At 47.7% G+C, this 16,959-nt stretch overlaps 1 protein-coding gene across 1 annotated transcript in view; it reads right to left on the reverse strand.

The window, feature by feature from the left end:
- Window positions 1-1,721: 1,721 nt before the first annotated feature.
- Window positions 1,722-16,959, reverse strand: part of LOC134556701 (heparan sulfate glucosamine 3-O-sulfotransferase 3B1-like) — a 30,078-nt gene continuing 14,840 nt past the window's right edge. The window contains exon 2 of the mRNA XM_063408942.1: window positions 1,722-5,890. Within this exon, the coding sequence (XP_063265012.1) occupies window positions 5,272-5,890 (619 nt within the window). The 3' untranslated portion in view covers window positions 1,722-5,271. The remainder of the gene's footprint in view (window positions 5,891-16,959) is intronic.

Here is a 16,959-nt window from a genome sequence, read left to right on the forward strand (position 1 = left end):
ACAGAGATGTTCCTGGCAGCGGTCTGTACCCTTTCAGGTGGATTCCTCCCCACTCTGTGTATTCTCATTCCTGCAAGGTGATGCTTCTCTGGGTTGCTGCCATCAGCCCAAGCATCTCCCCTAGAAATGCCACATTCTAGGAGATGCACAACCTGGAGACCTGCTTGATTTCTATGTTGAAGAAATTGTTTATCACCTTTCTTGTATCAATCCACCTTGGTTATCACCATGTTTAGCAGCAACCTTTCAACAGTCTCACCTACCTCTTCATCAATCCATTTGCCTTCAGGAACTTCCTCCTTCAGCTAAGGTTCCAAGATGTGCAGGATGACCCTTCAGCCCATCTTCTTCAGAGCAAACCCTTCTCTGTATCCAGGACCCCATTAATCACAGACATCCTTATCCTTGTCTTCTAGATGTTCTTGCCAAAACTGCATCTGAGAATGGTCCCCAAACCAAACTGGGGAATTAATCCCCAATATCCACAAGTCCAGGTATAGTTTTTACTCAAACTGGGAATAGTTTTCAGGAACATACAGAGGACAGGGATGATGCTGAACCCCACGAGGACTCCCCTTCCCTTTCCTCTGCAGCACCAACGCCCCTGTGAAGGGAAAGCACCCACAATCCAGAACTTTCCAATCCAGAACTGAGCAGATCATATAAAATACAGAAATGAGGGACAGGGGTCCATGAGCTGCTTTAAAATCAGGGTGAACTCAGATCCAAACAGCCTCCAGGACTGACATCTGCTGGGGTATTCACACCTGGTTTGGAACAAAATCAAGGGGAGGTGAGAATGAGGTAAGGAGCAGCTCAACTTCATCAAGCTGAGGTCATCCAGCTGTGCTGCTTGAAAGTTACATAGGAATGTTAAAGTAAAATCTACATATTTTAAAAATGAGACACCTATAGAGTTTAAGAATTGCCAGAGTTTGGGAGCAGCTAATTACAGCCCTGACTAGCTGGAGGTTTCCAGGTTAAATTCTTCCTAAATTACTAAATTAAATCTTATGCTCTGTTCTGACTCCTTCTCTAGAGGATCTCTGAAAAATGGACAATCTGAAAGAGTACCATCAATTACTCTGCATCAGATGCAAGGCTTGCAAAGAAAAATGAAATTATTTAAATTAATTTTCAGTGGTGTTTGGTACATTACATAGATCTCTATAATTCTTCAGGTGTTGCTTTGTATAGCACTGCCCTGGGACTCTTCTGAATTTAGTGATAATGAAGTTTTATGTCAAAAAATGCTGAGTGTGTAGGGAGCAACAGCAACCACTGGCTGCAGAGACTGGATCAGCATCACTACAGTAAGAGCAAAGCTTTGGAAAAGTTACTTGGCACTGGAGAGGTTCTTCACTACAGCTGTAAAGGACTGAGTTTGTCGTGGAGCATCCCTGAACCCATCCAGTTTTTGCAGGAGGGCTGAGGGTAATCCTCAGATCTCTTCCCTGACCTGGCATTGGATGCAGGTGTGTCCAGAGGGACAGAGCAGCCTCTACACCTCTGGCTGAGCAGCACCTGGACACCTCTGCCCCCAGCAAAGCCTCAGGCTCCAGAGCAGCTGCATGGAGCCCATGTCAGGATCGTGCTCCTCTGGCCATAGCACAGGCTCCTGGTTCTGCCAGGGGCCAGCTACACCAACAGTCCTGGGATGGACGTGCCAGTGCGGGACAGCACATCCAACCCCCCCGAATGAACACAGCCGTGCCTGTCGCTTCGTAAAATAGAGCTTTTATTTGTTCATACAAATAGTATGAATTATCAGAATTTCATTTTCCTAGAAACATCTTTCTCTGTGTAAAATTAATTTGTGTTGTACATACCACAAAATATTGCATATACTTTTTTTTAGATTTTCTTTTTTGTGGCTTTTTTTTTGTTTGTTTGTTTTTCTTTCTATTTTGTTCTTTTTTTTTACAAATTGGCTACTACACTATGAGAACCATGTTACAGACAACACATCACTAATATCTATACTGCACTTCCGAATACAGGACTGAATGAAACTCAGTCATAAATTAATGTTACAATGTGAAAAAGAAATCAACCAAGCAAACTTCTACTCACATCTCCAAGCTTAATTTAAAAATAAAGGGGGGGGTATATTAAAAAAATGCACTCATTCCAATATTAGCAACCAGATGAACACCACAGTTAATTCACCTTCATTGTCATATTTGTTAGGTAAGGCTTTTTTACATTAAAAGTCTAGTGCAGACTTCATTATGAAGGATATTGACTCAGAATTTGCTTATGGTTAGAAGAGCTATTCCTCACTCTCTGTATTTCCACTCTCCAACAAGTTTGCTCCACAAGAGTTCTTTGCAGCAGGGCTTGATATACAAATTAAGCCCACACTCTGCTGTACAGCTGAGGAAGGCATTGGGATATTGAAAACTTGTTTCCAGGAAAGCAAGGAAGACATAGGGGATGCAAAACTCTTCTGGCACTGAGCAGCTGGCACACACTCTGGGGGGAAGCACCTGGAAAGGAGCCCATGCCAACATACAGGTCCTGGAGGCTCCACCAGGGAAATGGTCTGGGAAGTGGCATGGCCACAGCTGGGAGCTCACCCAAGGGCCAAGTGGAGAGGTCAAGCTTCTTTCAGGCATTGCATAAGCTGCTAGAAGGAAGACTGAGGTTTTGAAAACAAAAAATCACTTGTTTTTCCACCAGGAAGTATTTTCTTCTCAGTGCCTGCAGCTCCTTCGCCTCAGTCACCCAACAGTTGCAGGGTCTGGGATAAAGCAGACACACTCCTGCATTTGTCAACTGTCCTGGCAGCAGGAAACAGGGCCAGAAACCTGGCTGGAGTTGAGGCCAAACCCCTCAAAAGTGCATAGATCCACCCAGCCACTCAGGCCTGCAGTTGGATTTTGCAGGACAGGGGGAAAGCAGGGGCTGTCAGCCTCCACAGCCCAGCATGTCCCACATATCCACTGTACCCCCTGAAGTCAGACTGCACTGGCCCAACGTGTCATTTCTTCACTAGAAGTGGCTCAGGGCAAGAAAGAGAACTTCCCTGTTTGTGGAAGATGCGTTTGGAGACAAACCCCAAGGAGAGATTTGCATCCCGCTCACAGGAGTTTTGTAGGCAGCTTAGCCTAATGATGCTATGCTGAAAATCTCTTTTTCCTTGAGGTCACCCATGTGCATTGAACCCGAAGTGTGAACCCACACGCAGTCGCGTGAGTCCCTAAATCCCTTTGGAGGTGTGACACTGCTGAGCCAAACCAAAAGCCCTCAGGTTTAAACAAAGCTCAAAAAGGCAGCTGCCTGGCACCTGCAGCAGACTCAGAGCTGAGTCTGCTCTTTGCTCTGTCAGAGCAGGACTAGATCAAGACTCAGACAGACCAGCCCAGGTTCTGAGGAACATTTTCATCACCCAACAACCACAGCAGAGAGATGGAAGGAGCAGGCAAGAGCGAAGAGGCTGCAAAAGTAAAACAAATATTTGGGAAACACCACTGAATGGGCCACACACAGCTAGGCACAGCTCAGCAAATGGGCAGCTCCAAGGAGGAGCAATGGGTAATTGTGGAAAGGTGCAGGGACAGGATTTCTATTGGCAATGCATAAGAAATTAGATGTTCTGCCCATTGATGCTTTTGTTGTTTCCAGTTTCACTCATACTGCTTATGGAAGTGCTCCCACAGCAACACCAGGAGATGCTTGGTGCAGTGCATCATTTCAGTGCTGCAGGTGAGGTGTGGGGCATTTTGCTGCCCAAAGACATCACAACTCTGTTTCTGTTAAAAATTCAATGAGAAAATCACGTCTGCTGCCACCTCACTCTTAAAGTGTTCCAGTCAAGCTGGCAGACCCTCTGACAGCAATGGTAAGGCATCAGACACACACAGTGCTTATCAGGACCTCCTGAGCTCACAAAACACTGGCAGCGCTCTCAGGACAGCCCACCTAACCCATCCTGGAGTCTCACAGCAACTGGTTACACCCAAGGAGAAGGGTTTCATTCAGGTTGATGGTTATATATTTGGAGTCTCCTGCCCTACCTGGCTGTCACCCCTGTGCTCAGCCAGGGCACCCAGGGACTACCAGGAATACCCCAGCCCTGGCATGCCCAGATTCCTCTCTGCCTTCTTACAGATTCACCCTTTTTGGTAAAGCAGCACTTCTTGGCTCTGAGCAAATGATGCTCCTTGGGAGAGACCACAGATAGGGTGCTGGACCAAAAAGTGATGGGAATTAAGAGGGCTAAGGGTGATGTTCCCCAGGCTCCTTATGTACTGGGAGGTGCTGCGGTGGCCGTGGGGCTGGAGGTAACAGTGCCTGTGCCATGTCCTGGGACACATTCCAAGCGGGGCATGATGCCAGGCAGACACCTGAGGTTTTCCCAGTGGTTCTGCTGGTGTCTTTGGTGGGTGGAGGGTGCTCCATGTGCTGCAGGCACTGCCATCTCCCAGCACTGCCTGGCATGCATGGGTGCTCCTGGAGTGCAAGTCACTCTGACCAGCACCACACGTCACACACAGACAGCATTTTACATTTGTCCTGCAGTAAAGATTTTAAATGCATAGAGGGATTGTGGGAAAGAACCTCCTGGACAAAATGCAGAAAGGAAAACTGTACTGAGGAGAGCTCTGCCCATGCAACAGGCTCTGCAGCTTCTCTGCTGGAGAAAGAGCACATTGCCCTCCTGGCAATCCTGAGCAGGAGCCCTAGGGCTTGGGGTTCCCACACTTACAGTCACTGGGAAAACACGCTGCTGCTCAGCAGTATGTGGGGTGCAAGGATTCCCAGCCTTCCTTCCCACCTCACCCCAGAGAAATACCCCCCAGGGCCATGGAACTAACCAAAAAACGGTGGGATAAGGGGGCACAACAGCAGAGCAAAGACTGGGACACTGGAATAGGGAAAGCAAATGTTTATAAAGGCCAGATACCCGTAACAAAAATATACTTGTGCTTTCCCTCCCTTCCCTCCCTTGCTTATTTTCAATTTTAAATACAAATTTTGTTTAAGAAAAGTGGAAGCACTGTCTGTTATAAACCAAACCAAAGAGAAAGCAGAAGGGGAAAAAAAACAAGGAAAGGAGAGATATTAGAATTAAACACCATGGAATGTTAAACAGGTTACAGGCTACCGCTCTAGCCAGTGCGGTTAGGCAGCTTAGTGAATTAATTGCTTAGGAATTAAAAATAAATTATTATAAAATAGATTTCTGTACATTTTACATACATATATCTCTTTGTATAAGCAAACCGTGCTGGGCAAGTAATAACAAGGGACTTTCCCATTCCAGGCTCAGTCCCAGCCAAAGTCCTGCCCTGTCATCTGGTAGAACTTCATGTTGAAGGGCCGGTAGAAGTCTCGCAGCCTCTGCACCACCTCCTGGTCAATGTCAGGGTGGGTCCTGCCTTTTGTCTTCCCCAGGCAGTGGGGTTTGCTGCTGCCCTCTGCCTTCTTCAGGCAAGGGAAGCCCTTGGTTTTGTTGAAGTAGAAATGTTTGTCAGTGATGATCCTTTTGAGGCCCAGAAAGTCCTGGACCCTGCCCAGCTCCCCCGCAGGATCACTGATCAGCCTCTCCCCGCTGACGAAGAGGATCTGCCCGATGGGGAAGTAGAGGAGCCAGTTCTCCAGGTGCTTGGCATAGATGCCAATCTGGATGGCGCTCCATGAGGTGTCTATCAGGCCCGTAGTCCTGTTTTTGAAGGTCAGGCTCTCAAAGGTGGGGATGTCAGGCTTCTTGGAGAGCGTCTGGGTGTAGTCTGAGATGGCTCTGGTCACGGGGTCCCGCACCACCACGATCAGCTTGGTGACTTTGGACATGGAGGAGATGCGGGCTGGGGCCTCCTTGGTGACAAAGTAGCTGGGGGTCTTCTCCATGGTGATCTGCCCCTCCAGAGTCCTGGGCATCAGGTCCCTGCCAGCAAAACACACAGATATGGGTTAGAAGGACAAGGAAGAGGAACAAAAATATCCATATGCATTTACATGTATGTTCACACATAGATACACAAGAATTCTTCTCCCTAAAATGCCTTCACAGGCCATTTGGATCATACAGAGAATTCTACTTCCTATTGATTTAGGGATTGAGGGGGGGGGATTATTATTAAAGGCCACTTTATTAGAATCCAGCTGAGTAATCCCCCAGTTATCCATGAGTGGATTAACTGAGCTACACTCTGTGCCTGGACCATGGCTGCATGTACCACACCAGCCCCAGACTGGTCAGGATGGGTCCTGAGCTGCACTAGGTGGCTGTTCTGGCTCATGTCAATACCACTGAGACCGTAGCCACAATCCAGAACTCATTTCCCCATGGGAATGAGAGGATGGTACAGCAGAAAAGCAGGAGATCACTAGAGCACATACACCTCACTTTCCCTCAGCATCCCAAATGCAAAACTTCCCAATTCAGGCAATTTTTCCCTGGCTTGCCAACAGCAGGATTGCACTCACAGGTGTCCTCTTGCACCCAGTTTCACCCCCTGCTTTACTATTCTCTATCACTTGTTTTCTCACATGAACTAGAAAGGGCATCGAGATCTGCCTGGGGCATCTTCAGCACACGCCAGTCCAGGAGACAATGAGGACAACCCCACCCCAGCACTGCCTCACAGGTTACAGCAGCTCAGGATATGGGATACAACTATGGAGATCACAATCTTACAGTGCATGAGCAAGACTACATTCACAAACTACTTTTAAAACTTAAAGCTTTCACCAATTCCACCTTATTCCCTGGCTATTTCTAATTAACCACATGGGTAAAGAGTAGGGAGCTTGCAGAAATGGTGGAAATAACATGAAGCAGGAAAAGTAACATTTTCCTATCCTTCAGTAGGCAAGCTAACATATCTTAGACCAGTTCTTTCCCTTTATAGCCTAAATGGACTCATTTGCTCTAGGTTGCGAGACAGTTGAAAAGAAAAGATAAAAGGGGAGTCAGGCACAAATTAAAGCTATAAAACTTGATTAAGTTTTCAAAGCATCCACTCAGCACAGAGAAATAAGCAGCCAGTGTGTGATCTGCAAGCCTGAAGCTGTGCTTCCCTCAGCCATACACCACCACACAGAGGCTATTCCTAACAGCTATCTCCTCCCTCACTGCTTCTATGCTTCCACAGCAAAGATCACCAGGGCTTTTGCAATTAAACCAGTCACTGATAATTTGTGCTAAAGCTAATGGTTGCCCTGATTAAGAACTCAAGAGAAGAAAACTGACCAATCTGTTGTGAGGGCAAATAAGAGAGGATCAAAACTCATACCATGTCTATGAAATTTGATCAATAGCTATTTATGCAACTAATGGTGAGCTCACACTGTACCTGGTATTTTACTTCATCAGCTTCTGGCATTATCTTTGTGCAAGGTGTTTACTGGCAAGGGGCACCCAGTGGCTGCACCTCCATCCTCCCTGTGAGCTGTGCCTGGAGACAGTCCCTGTGCCAGATCTGCATGGCACTCTGGGAGGAGTGATGATGTACAAGCTGGACTGTGGAGGAGGAGAAGGATATCAGCCTGCGGAACCCTCCAGTCATGGCCAGAGATGGTGGCAACCCTGAAGGCCAGGATTTCAAATCCACACAAATGGAGTTTCACATGCAGATAAAAATCACACTGGTCTACCAGATACCTGGGATGTGAGAGCTTCTGGAAGGCAGGAGCCAGAGTGTGTGCCAAAAACAGCAACCAGAATAAAACTCTGACTAATCCTTCACCTTTCTGGCTAACTCTGCAACCCTATAGTGCCATCACAGAATAGGACCAGTCAATAACACTCAGAGTGACTCTTAAATTTCTCATGGGCTGATGTAGATTTCAACATTTGCTCATTAAGTGGTGCCTCCTTTAATGGCCACATTAAAGCCAAGTTCTACATCCTGCACTGGACACCAACTATTTTTCAGCTTCATTTAAGAGGCTGTTTTCCACCCATGAGGTCCTTAATGGCCTGGGATCTGCCTAGAGAGGCGAAAGCTTCCCAAAACATTTTCAGGTTGCCCACATTGCATTGAAGCCCTTTAGCTGTAGGTCAGGGTCATTGGATTGCTGGTTGTATGGGGCCCTGCATTTTGGGACTGATGTCTCCTTCTGGAATGATGCAAGGTTTATTTTTTCCCTCCTTGCACAAGAAAGGCATTGGGTAGGACTGGGCTGTGAAACAGGAGGAAATTGCTGGGGATGGAGTGCTGAGTCAGTTGATCCAGTTGGGAAACACAGGCTCCTAATTAGCATTTCAGCAAATACAGAGGAGCACACCGTAAGTGGAAGAAAGCAGGGAGTAATTCTTTACCTAAGATGCATCCATTGGCCTGGTGTGAGCCCCTTTGTAGAGCAGTTCATCTGGACCCATGCTGCAGTTGCAGCTGAAAGTGCTCAGATCTGGGCCCGTCTAAATCTCCCAGATTGTTATTTTTGGAGACATTATATTCGCCTGAATTCCTAGAAATTTAAGAACATTTTGTTGGTGACCCATCACAACAAGCAAAGCAGAACAAGGCACATTGACACACGTACTGCCCTCAGGTTGGCCAACACAGGCTGAGGTGAGCAGAGGTAGAAACAGAACCTTCAACCCATGTACAAGACCTGAATCCACCAAAACCAGCCCTCAGGCCCTTGCTCCTGCTCTCCCTGCATTGTACCACATAGTGCCAGGCATAGCCCAAAACTAACACCCTCAAGATTGTCTCAGACTCTGCTTTGTTTGTAAAGTGGCTACATGAAAGGAAGACTGCTGCAAGTGGAGCCAAATATTGTGGCCTATGGATGTGGTTTTAACCTCTGACAACACCACATCCAGGAAAGCAAAGTTCTATTGCATGGGCATGTCAGTTGTGAGGAGCTCTCCCATGGTTTCCATAATCTCCCACAGAGGCACCATCCATCATGCTGGCAGCCAGAGACAGCAGAGCCTCAGGACTCTCAGTGTATGAGGGAACTCATACACTGGCTGGTCTGAACTCACAGTGGTGGAAAAATCACCAAGAAGAATTTATTCCCATTCAAGCCACAGCTGGAGAAGGGCAACTTGGCCCAGCAGAGCACTGGACATACGTTTTGGTGGAAGGAGGACCAGATCCACACCCAAACACATCTGCCTCTGGGGCTCCAAGATAGCAAGGGCCATGCTAAACTACAGCTGCTGCTTTGGGAGGGGAAAGAGGAGCTGTGATGGTGAGAAGCCACGATGCCCTGGCAGGATGCAGCCCCTTGGGAGAAAGGAGTGGTGTCCAGCAGAAACTCACATTCAGCTCAGGAGTGGATACAGATCATTCCAGGGCAGCTTGTGACTGCTGGGGAGCCTCTGTGTCCATGGAGGATTCACAGGCACCACAGACATAGGCAGCTCCTGCCAGCACTGCCCGACACAAGGCAAGAAAAGCAGAGGTGCAGCCACCACTGCTGTCCATATAGGAGGGCAAAGGGAGATGACAGAGGGAATCAGGCTGTGGGGAACAGGGAGCTCAGCTGAGCCTCAGGGCTCAATAGAGACTGTACTGAGGGCCATTGCAGAAACTGTAGTAGAAAATATGGTATGAAAACCTTGGCGAGTCATCCCTCCTGTCTTGTTATCCTCCTGCCTTCTGGCAACCTGGAGTTCAAAGACCTCTGGAGACAACATCCCATTTCATAGCGACTATGAACTGTCTAAATCTTTCAATCCCACCAATACTTCTGGCCTGGAGAACATCTCACAGCAAAGAGTCCCAGCACCAAAGCACTGCCTCTACCTGTCATTTGAGCTCTGTCCCCACTTCCCTGCTTAGGAAGGGATGAGGCACCAGCTTAGTGAGCATGGAAGAAAGACACGAGGATGGGGAGCACTAGCAGACTCCCAGCAGCCTTTATTCCTCACCCAGCCCAGCCAGCAAAGCACTAGTGGGGCTCAGCACTGCTGACTAGGGCAGAGCTGCCAGTAACTGGGTCCCAGCGAGGGGAGGAAGTTGCTCTGTGACCACAACTACGAATTTTGCACAGACAAAGAGCAAGCCCCTAACTCTGAGCTACTGACATGCCAAAAGGGACAGAGGAAAAGCTTTTCCTTTAATGAACATTTCCTCAGTGAAGCCTGCACCCTTCGTAGGCGAAGTGATAGGCTTAGTCTAAAGACGGATTGGCCTACTTTACCTATTAACCACTTAAACTAATGTAATGAAGGCTCTCTTCATTCAAATAGCCCTAATCCCCAGCCCCACACAGCTCTGAAGCCTGGAATAAGAAGGGATACCAAGATGACCTCAGCCAGGCTGTTGCTTGGAGAGGCACTGGGCAGGGGATTTTATGGGGGCTTTTTAAGTGCAAACTTCTCCAATGTGAAAACTGGACCGAGAGTGTGATAAATTTACAAAGTGGGGATGACAGGTGGCCAAATGGTAATCCAATCCTGAAGCCTAATGCCCTTTGTGGCAGCTTTTGTCTGTACAGAGGGGCTCCAGGCTAATCTGCTGCTACTTCTCAAGGAGGAACAGACCAGGGGGGCGAGGGGACCCTCACAACCTGTTGCTGCATTATTTCCCACCGGTAGGGCAGACCAGTGCAGGGCACAGCACAGCAGTGGGATCTGGTTTTATCCCTTGGGATGTCTGTTGGTCCCCGCCATGCACCTCCTGCCATGGCAAATACCTGCTGGGATAAACCCTCCCACTCTGCTGGAGCCTGGATCGCATGGCAGGGCTCAGCCTGGGGGGCTGCAGACAACTGTCTGCCCGTGGCGGGGTCACCTTCAGGCTGCCCGGCCAAGGCCCAGCACACTCAGGTATCCTGCTGCCCAACAGAAGCCCCAGAGCTGAGCGGATGAGCTTTCCTTCCTGAGGAAGGTTTCATCCTGGATATATTATTATCCAGCACCTGGAGCCACCCAGCATCACTCTGGAAGACATTACCCCTGTTCCAACAAATTCAAGTAATGAGTCCCACAGGTAAGTCTTAAAATTGGGTTGTCCTGTGATGCAGCTGCAGCAATGGCACCTTCCAGTCTCAAACCCCTCTGCTCTACACTGCCACACTTCCTCAATTTCCCTCGGCAAAGGTGACAAAACTCTCCCAGAGGAGACAGGCTGCTGTGTAAGGGGTGTTGAAAAAGCAGAAGTGCTTTTATGGTCAGGATAAAACACCACAGCACCTGGATGCAGCTATGAGATGCAGACTGGGGAGCACTCACAGCAGTCCCCACAGGAGCTCTGCCAGCAAATACATCAAAAACCATCTTTAGTGCAGAATTTCTAGACTTTCCCCCACAGCTGTTGCCTAGAAGCAAGGAAAACGTGGGAAATGAGAGGAAAAGCAAGTCATACTATTTTGGACATCAGCCACATTCATGCCAAATTCAGGTCTGTAACCCAGAACCATTTGCTTTGCAGCCCAGTACTGCACACAGAGCATCCAACCTATTTCTGGCCAGTTTCTACCCCATTCCTCACTGATGTTTCAAGAAGACAAAAAGTGATTCCTTTTCAGAAAACCAAACTTTGGCAATCTGATTTTTTTCTGGGGAAAGTGGCCCCCAAATCCTCCCAAGAGGCCATCCAAGAAACTGCACAAATTAGATTGAAGATTTATGGTGAGAATGTGGATAGAAATACAAAAGGTAAACACCAATGTTCTTCCATCCTAGGAGAAAACAGGCTTTTAGCCTCCAGAGTAACAACAGAGGGTTTGAAAACTCAGGATGACACCCAGCTAAGGTACAGGCAGAAGCAGAACAACCCAGAACATGGTACAACTCAATCCATAGGATGAATTGAAGATTTTTGCTGCATTTTTAATTTACAGGTTGGAAAGCAAACAAGCCCAGTGGTGTCTGCTTGAACAGCTCTGAGGAACTAAATGAAGAAGTTGATGCTTTCCAGCCTGCTGCATCTCCCTCTCCCTTGTCCCCATCCCACGGGCAGTTTGATACCCTGTTCCCATCCCAGCATGGTCCTGTTCAGCTCTGCTCCAGTCAGGATCCCACCAAAGCCAAAGAGCTCATTTCACATCACAGTCTATCTGTCCATCTGTCACCTTAAGTCAAACATTTTTAAGGAGGCCTTTACTGCAACAGCCAATTCTCACTCTGATTCCTGCTGCTTCTCTGCCTTTTCTCTCCTCCCCATCTCAATAAATAAATTTAGGCCAAGAGAGCTAATTCCAATATCTTGAAAAAGGCCTGTAGACACACAGGGAAGGATGGGGTGGTAGCTCCATTGGTGGTAGCTTTGCCTTACAGCTCATCCCCTCTGCTAGGGTGATACCCAATTGTTCCTAGTTTCCAAGGCAGCATGTTGCTATCAAAAAGCAACAAAAATGCACAGTGCAGGTAAGAGCAGCCAGGGGCTGGATTAAAACCACACAATTCTAGACCTATACTGGCACCTGACCATGAGAAAGAGCTCAGAGATGCTCTGGCAATCAAAACCCCAAAGCATGACCAGCTCAGCTCCTGAAGCCACCACACTTGGCCCCACCCTGACCCTACCAGGTCCTTTTCCCTGCATGTCTGATCACAAAACTGTTGAATCCTGGCAATACTCCTTAAAAGCAAGAACCTGATCAGCTCTGGCAAAGACTGTTAAAGTGATAAAGCATTTTAATTGCTTTCACACAAACCTGCCACCTGCACACAGGTCAACTGGCTTCAAAATTACCTTCTTGGCTTTGACTCTGCTTTCTGGTGGCAGCAATGGAATGGGGGAATGAAGGAGATGGAGGAAGAGGAAGAAATAGTAAATTCCTCTTTGGGAGTGTGAGTGCTTGCTGCTTTATTATTTGATACATCATCTTACCAAAATTTTCCTTGGCTTCAGCGGCTGTTGCACCACAGACCTGTACAGTAGCAGGCAGTCTCTCCTCTTTTTATGACCACTGGTAAGAGCAACATGTGTGCCTTTGTCTCAAGCAGGAGTCTGTTGTTTGGGTTGGCAAATTATGCAACAATAAAAGAGAATGGCTGGGGACCAGCCTCAGTCTTTTTGAAATGGATGTAACCCTATACAACTCCGTCAAACACTCACCACAACGATTACACAAACCAGATGATGGGAATTAATGAACTTTGGGTGTGAGGAAGGAGTAGGTGAGGGAGGAGGGAAAGAAGGAAAAAAATATGTCAGCCTGAAATTAATGTTTTTCTCACCCTCCTTGCTCCCTGCCCCCAAATCTGCTGTGTGCCCTTCACTTGTTGGGGAATTTTGGGGATTAAAGGAGGGAGAGGACAGTAATTGTCTGTGGAGAGTGTCCATCATTGAAAGGACTTCAATGGGACCAAAGAGCTGGAGGTCATGGGCAGCATCACCACATACCCCACAGAAACAGGCTCTGGTCTGGCTGTGGAGTCTGATCTATGCTCCTTTGATGCAGATAAAAAACCCCATCAAAGGTTTGGGGAGTGGGGAGATGCAGGGCAGCAGCAGATGGCCCTGTCGTCCCCACTCCACGTGGCACAGCTGGGAAGCACCAAATGGCCCCGGCAAATCAAAGCAAGCAGTGCCCCAAGGACGGGGCAACACACTGCTGCAAATACCAGGGTTTAGGGGTTGGAGATTTTTGGGGAGGTTTAAGAGGTTGTGGTTTTTTGTTTTTTTTTTTTAATAAAAGACTTTATCCACCTCTTCAAAAGTCACTGCATTCAAATTAGACCTATGAGTCACCACAGAGGCTTGATCCTCTCTATGCTGGGACACGGGGAGCTAACACAGCCACAGAGCTGAACAGAGAGTTTGCAGCAGCATCTGAGCACCAACCTAGACAAAGCAGGGCCTGATCCATGTACAGACTCTGGAGGGTTTGTGCCTCTGGGAACAGCAATGGGTGTAATGAGCTCCACCAGCCTCTGCTGCAAAGGCAGCCTCTTACCCTGTGCCAGCCAAAATACATATCTCACCCAAATGCCTCCCCCACTGAGATTAAATGGGTTAATTAGAAGCAGTCCTCATAACCAAGACATGACAGGCTATCCCTCACAGGGCTCCTGCCTTCTGTATCAAAGTGCCATATATGGTGTACCATATAGCTGCAACCTATAGGGGAGGAATAACTTACCTCAGCAGAAACACTTAGTGAGAGTTTTGCCTGCACAGGACAGGGTTATGCTTTCACCAGAAAGCACAGTAGAGAAGCCCAGGTTCCCCAAAGGCTCCTGTAATGTCACCATCACTCTTGGGACATGCCCATTCCTTGGCAAAGGATGCAAAGGCATAAAGATGGTCTTTGAGGTGGCTGATTGGAGCAATCCCCTTTCCTACCTGAGCTCATGCTCCATGCAGGGCAGCCTCTGGGGAAAAGGGTCCAAGAAGTCACCCTGGAAACCTGGGAGAAGTGCATCCTCCTTGCAGACGCTCACATGAACGTGGCCACAGGGTGCAGTCCTCTCCTGTGGCCTGGGGATCTACAGCACTGGCCAGAGGAGGGAAAGGGCAGAGCAAGAATGGGGCAAGCAGCACACTGTCCCCCACTGCTTTCCCAGCCTCCATCCAAATTCAGCTCCAGAGGCCTTCTTCTGCCTGATGCACTTTGTCCACCTAATAATCCTCAGTCAATCTCTTTTCCAGCCCCTTGTCTAGATGGCTGCACCATTCCAGTAAGTGTTCAAAGCCAGGTTGGATGGGGCCCTGAGAAATCTGGTCTAGTGGGTGTTACCCCTGCAGGAAGATGACATGAGGGGATTTTCAAAGTCCCTTCCAACACAGACCATTCTATGATTCCTCTTGAACCTCTGCATGCACAGCCCCTCCAAGGAAAGGCTCCTTGTTTTGCCCATTTTCACCAGCTCCTGTCCTCACACCATTGCCCCAATCCTTGCACCACCACACCAGTCCATCCATCCCTCCATCTCCAGCCTAGCTCCAAGTCTGGTGAGTACCATACCTTCCCCCAAGAAATCTCTTTGCCAGGCTGAGGATTCCCAGGCTACTTGGTCATTCCTCAAATAGAAATTTCTCCAGCCCTACAGAACAAACTCAGAATGTTGCCACTGTCACTGGGTAGATCATGCACCAACTGAACACAAGCTGCAGGGATGCAGAGCTTTCTTTGCATTAGGAAGGGCAAAATTTCCAATTATTTTTTCACCTCTTCCCCAAATAACAGCACAAGACGTTACAACTGGTAAGCAAGAACTTTCCCTCCTCCTTTGCTGCAGCCAGGCAAGATATTCATCAATGTCCCCAGTCCATTACACAGGCCCTCCTCTTCTCTTTATGTAAACACGGAAGCCTCTTTCTACTCCCCACCATACTTAAAAGCTCTGAACTTCCACTAAATAATTATCTTCACTGGGGGGAGAGGAGCAGCACTTTACATATCAAAGGGCCTCTTTGAAGGGATTTACAATAATTTAAGATGAAATGGTAAATATTCTATTCACTCCAGTTCATCTCCAGTAATAATTATAATCCTATTAGCAAGGTCCCAAGAAAGTGATCGCATTATCATCTCGTGAGCATCTATGTGGATTTCTTGGAGGAGTGGGATGGGGGAGGCCATAGGCAAGTAACGAAGGAAAAGCAACAAAAGATGCAATTGCCAGCATCTCCCTTCCCCCAGCAGGATTTGGGCTCCATTGTCCCGATGCTTCAATAGTGCTTTACTCTGAAAATAGGAGCTTTTGAGCACAGTAAGGGGGTGGGGCTGAAATGAGCATCTTATTTCTCTCGGTCACCGCTGCTCCCCTTTCATGGCCGAGGGTCCCCCCTGGTGCCACTCCGGCGACAAAGAGCACCCGGTGCTGTTCCTGCAGCCCCGGGCCGGCGGCAGGGCCACAATTAAAAGCTAATTGCTGTTTATGGGTGAGTTCTTTAGAATATTGTCCAGCATCACTGGGCTGTGCTGTCCACTGGTCAAATCATGTGAGATTACTCTAATCTGTCTCCATTTCCCCCAGAAAGGACAAAAAGACTGTTTTTATTTAAAAGCAGAGCAAGGAGAGGGAATTTCTGTGAAAGTCATAATTTAAGGGGGAAAAAATCTCCTGAACTCAGCAGGAAATATGACTGAGCTAACTGGCAAACTGGAACTAAAGCCCCTTTATCAGCAGAACGCAGCACCAACTGTCTACACCAAACTGTTTTATTCCTGCTCCATGACACCCCGCTGGAGTGTTTAACCGGAGTTTATCCCTATAGGAGTGCCTCAGTTGCACCAGTGTAATCCTCTTCCCTTTCTTCTGGCACCTGGAGGCCACCGGTGTGGGTCCCCAGCACTTCCACCCGAAGCAGGCAGCTCAGCTCCGCTTGTTCTGGGAAATCAGCAACTACTCCACTACTCCAGAGCTGCACCACTTGCAGGCTTGTAACAAGCCAAGATTACTGTCACAGTGTGCAAGAGTTTACTGCAAAGCTGTAGAAACATTTTTCTCAATAAATTAAATAGACAACAGCCTGAAAGGGAGGAAGGAGGAAGATTTTTAGGCATCCAGAGAGATTTCAGTGCTTACAACTCATTCCTGCTAAAAAAATAATTCTCTGGACTGCCTCTGCCTCTAACTCTTTCGCAACCAGAAAGACCAGCAATTTCTTCTTCCTTAAGAATTTATCACCTAGAGTTAACATGTGTACTAACCTCCTACTATGTAAAGATTTGATAGATCCACTTGCAGATTCATTGCAAGACAAAGCTCTGCTCTTGAAGAGCACTAGTTCAAAACATCCTTACACCAGAGACATGAATTCTTGAACTCAGCTTTACTTCGGTAGCACCAAGAAAGTCCTGAGTTACCGGCTTAATTGTGAAGACACCCCCCCTCCAAAACAACAACAACAACAAAACAAACAAACAAAAACCCAAAAACAAACAATAAAAAACAAACAAAAAAACCCACCCCCACAGCTCTTGCAAGGCTTTTGCTAGCTCAGAGTAGGCTTGTGCAAAGGAAGCCTGGCTTAAAAGCAGATGAAATCATAACAGTGGGATATCCAAAACACATCCATGGTACCCAGGTGACAGGAGGGTCTCCTGCAGCAGAGGATGTGAGACTAACACAGTCCACACTAACACAGAGACTCT

The sequence above is a fragment of the Prinia subflava genome, chromosome 12 (assembly GCF_021018805.1).
Source record: "Prinia subflava isolate CZ2003 ecotype Zambia chromosome 12, Cam_Psub_1.2, whole genome shotgun sequence".
Classification (NCBI taxonomy): domain Eukaryota; kingdom Metazoa; phylum Chordata; class Aves; order Passeriformes; family Cisticolidae; genus Prinia; species Prinia subflava.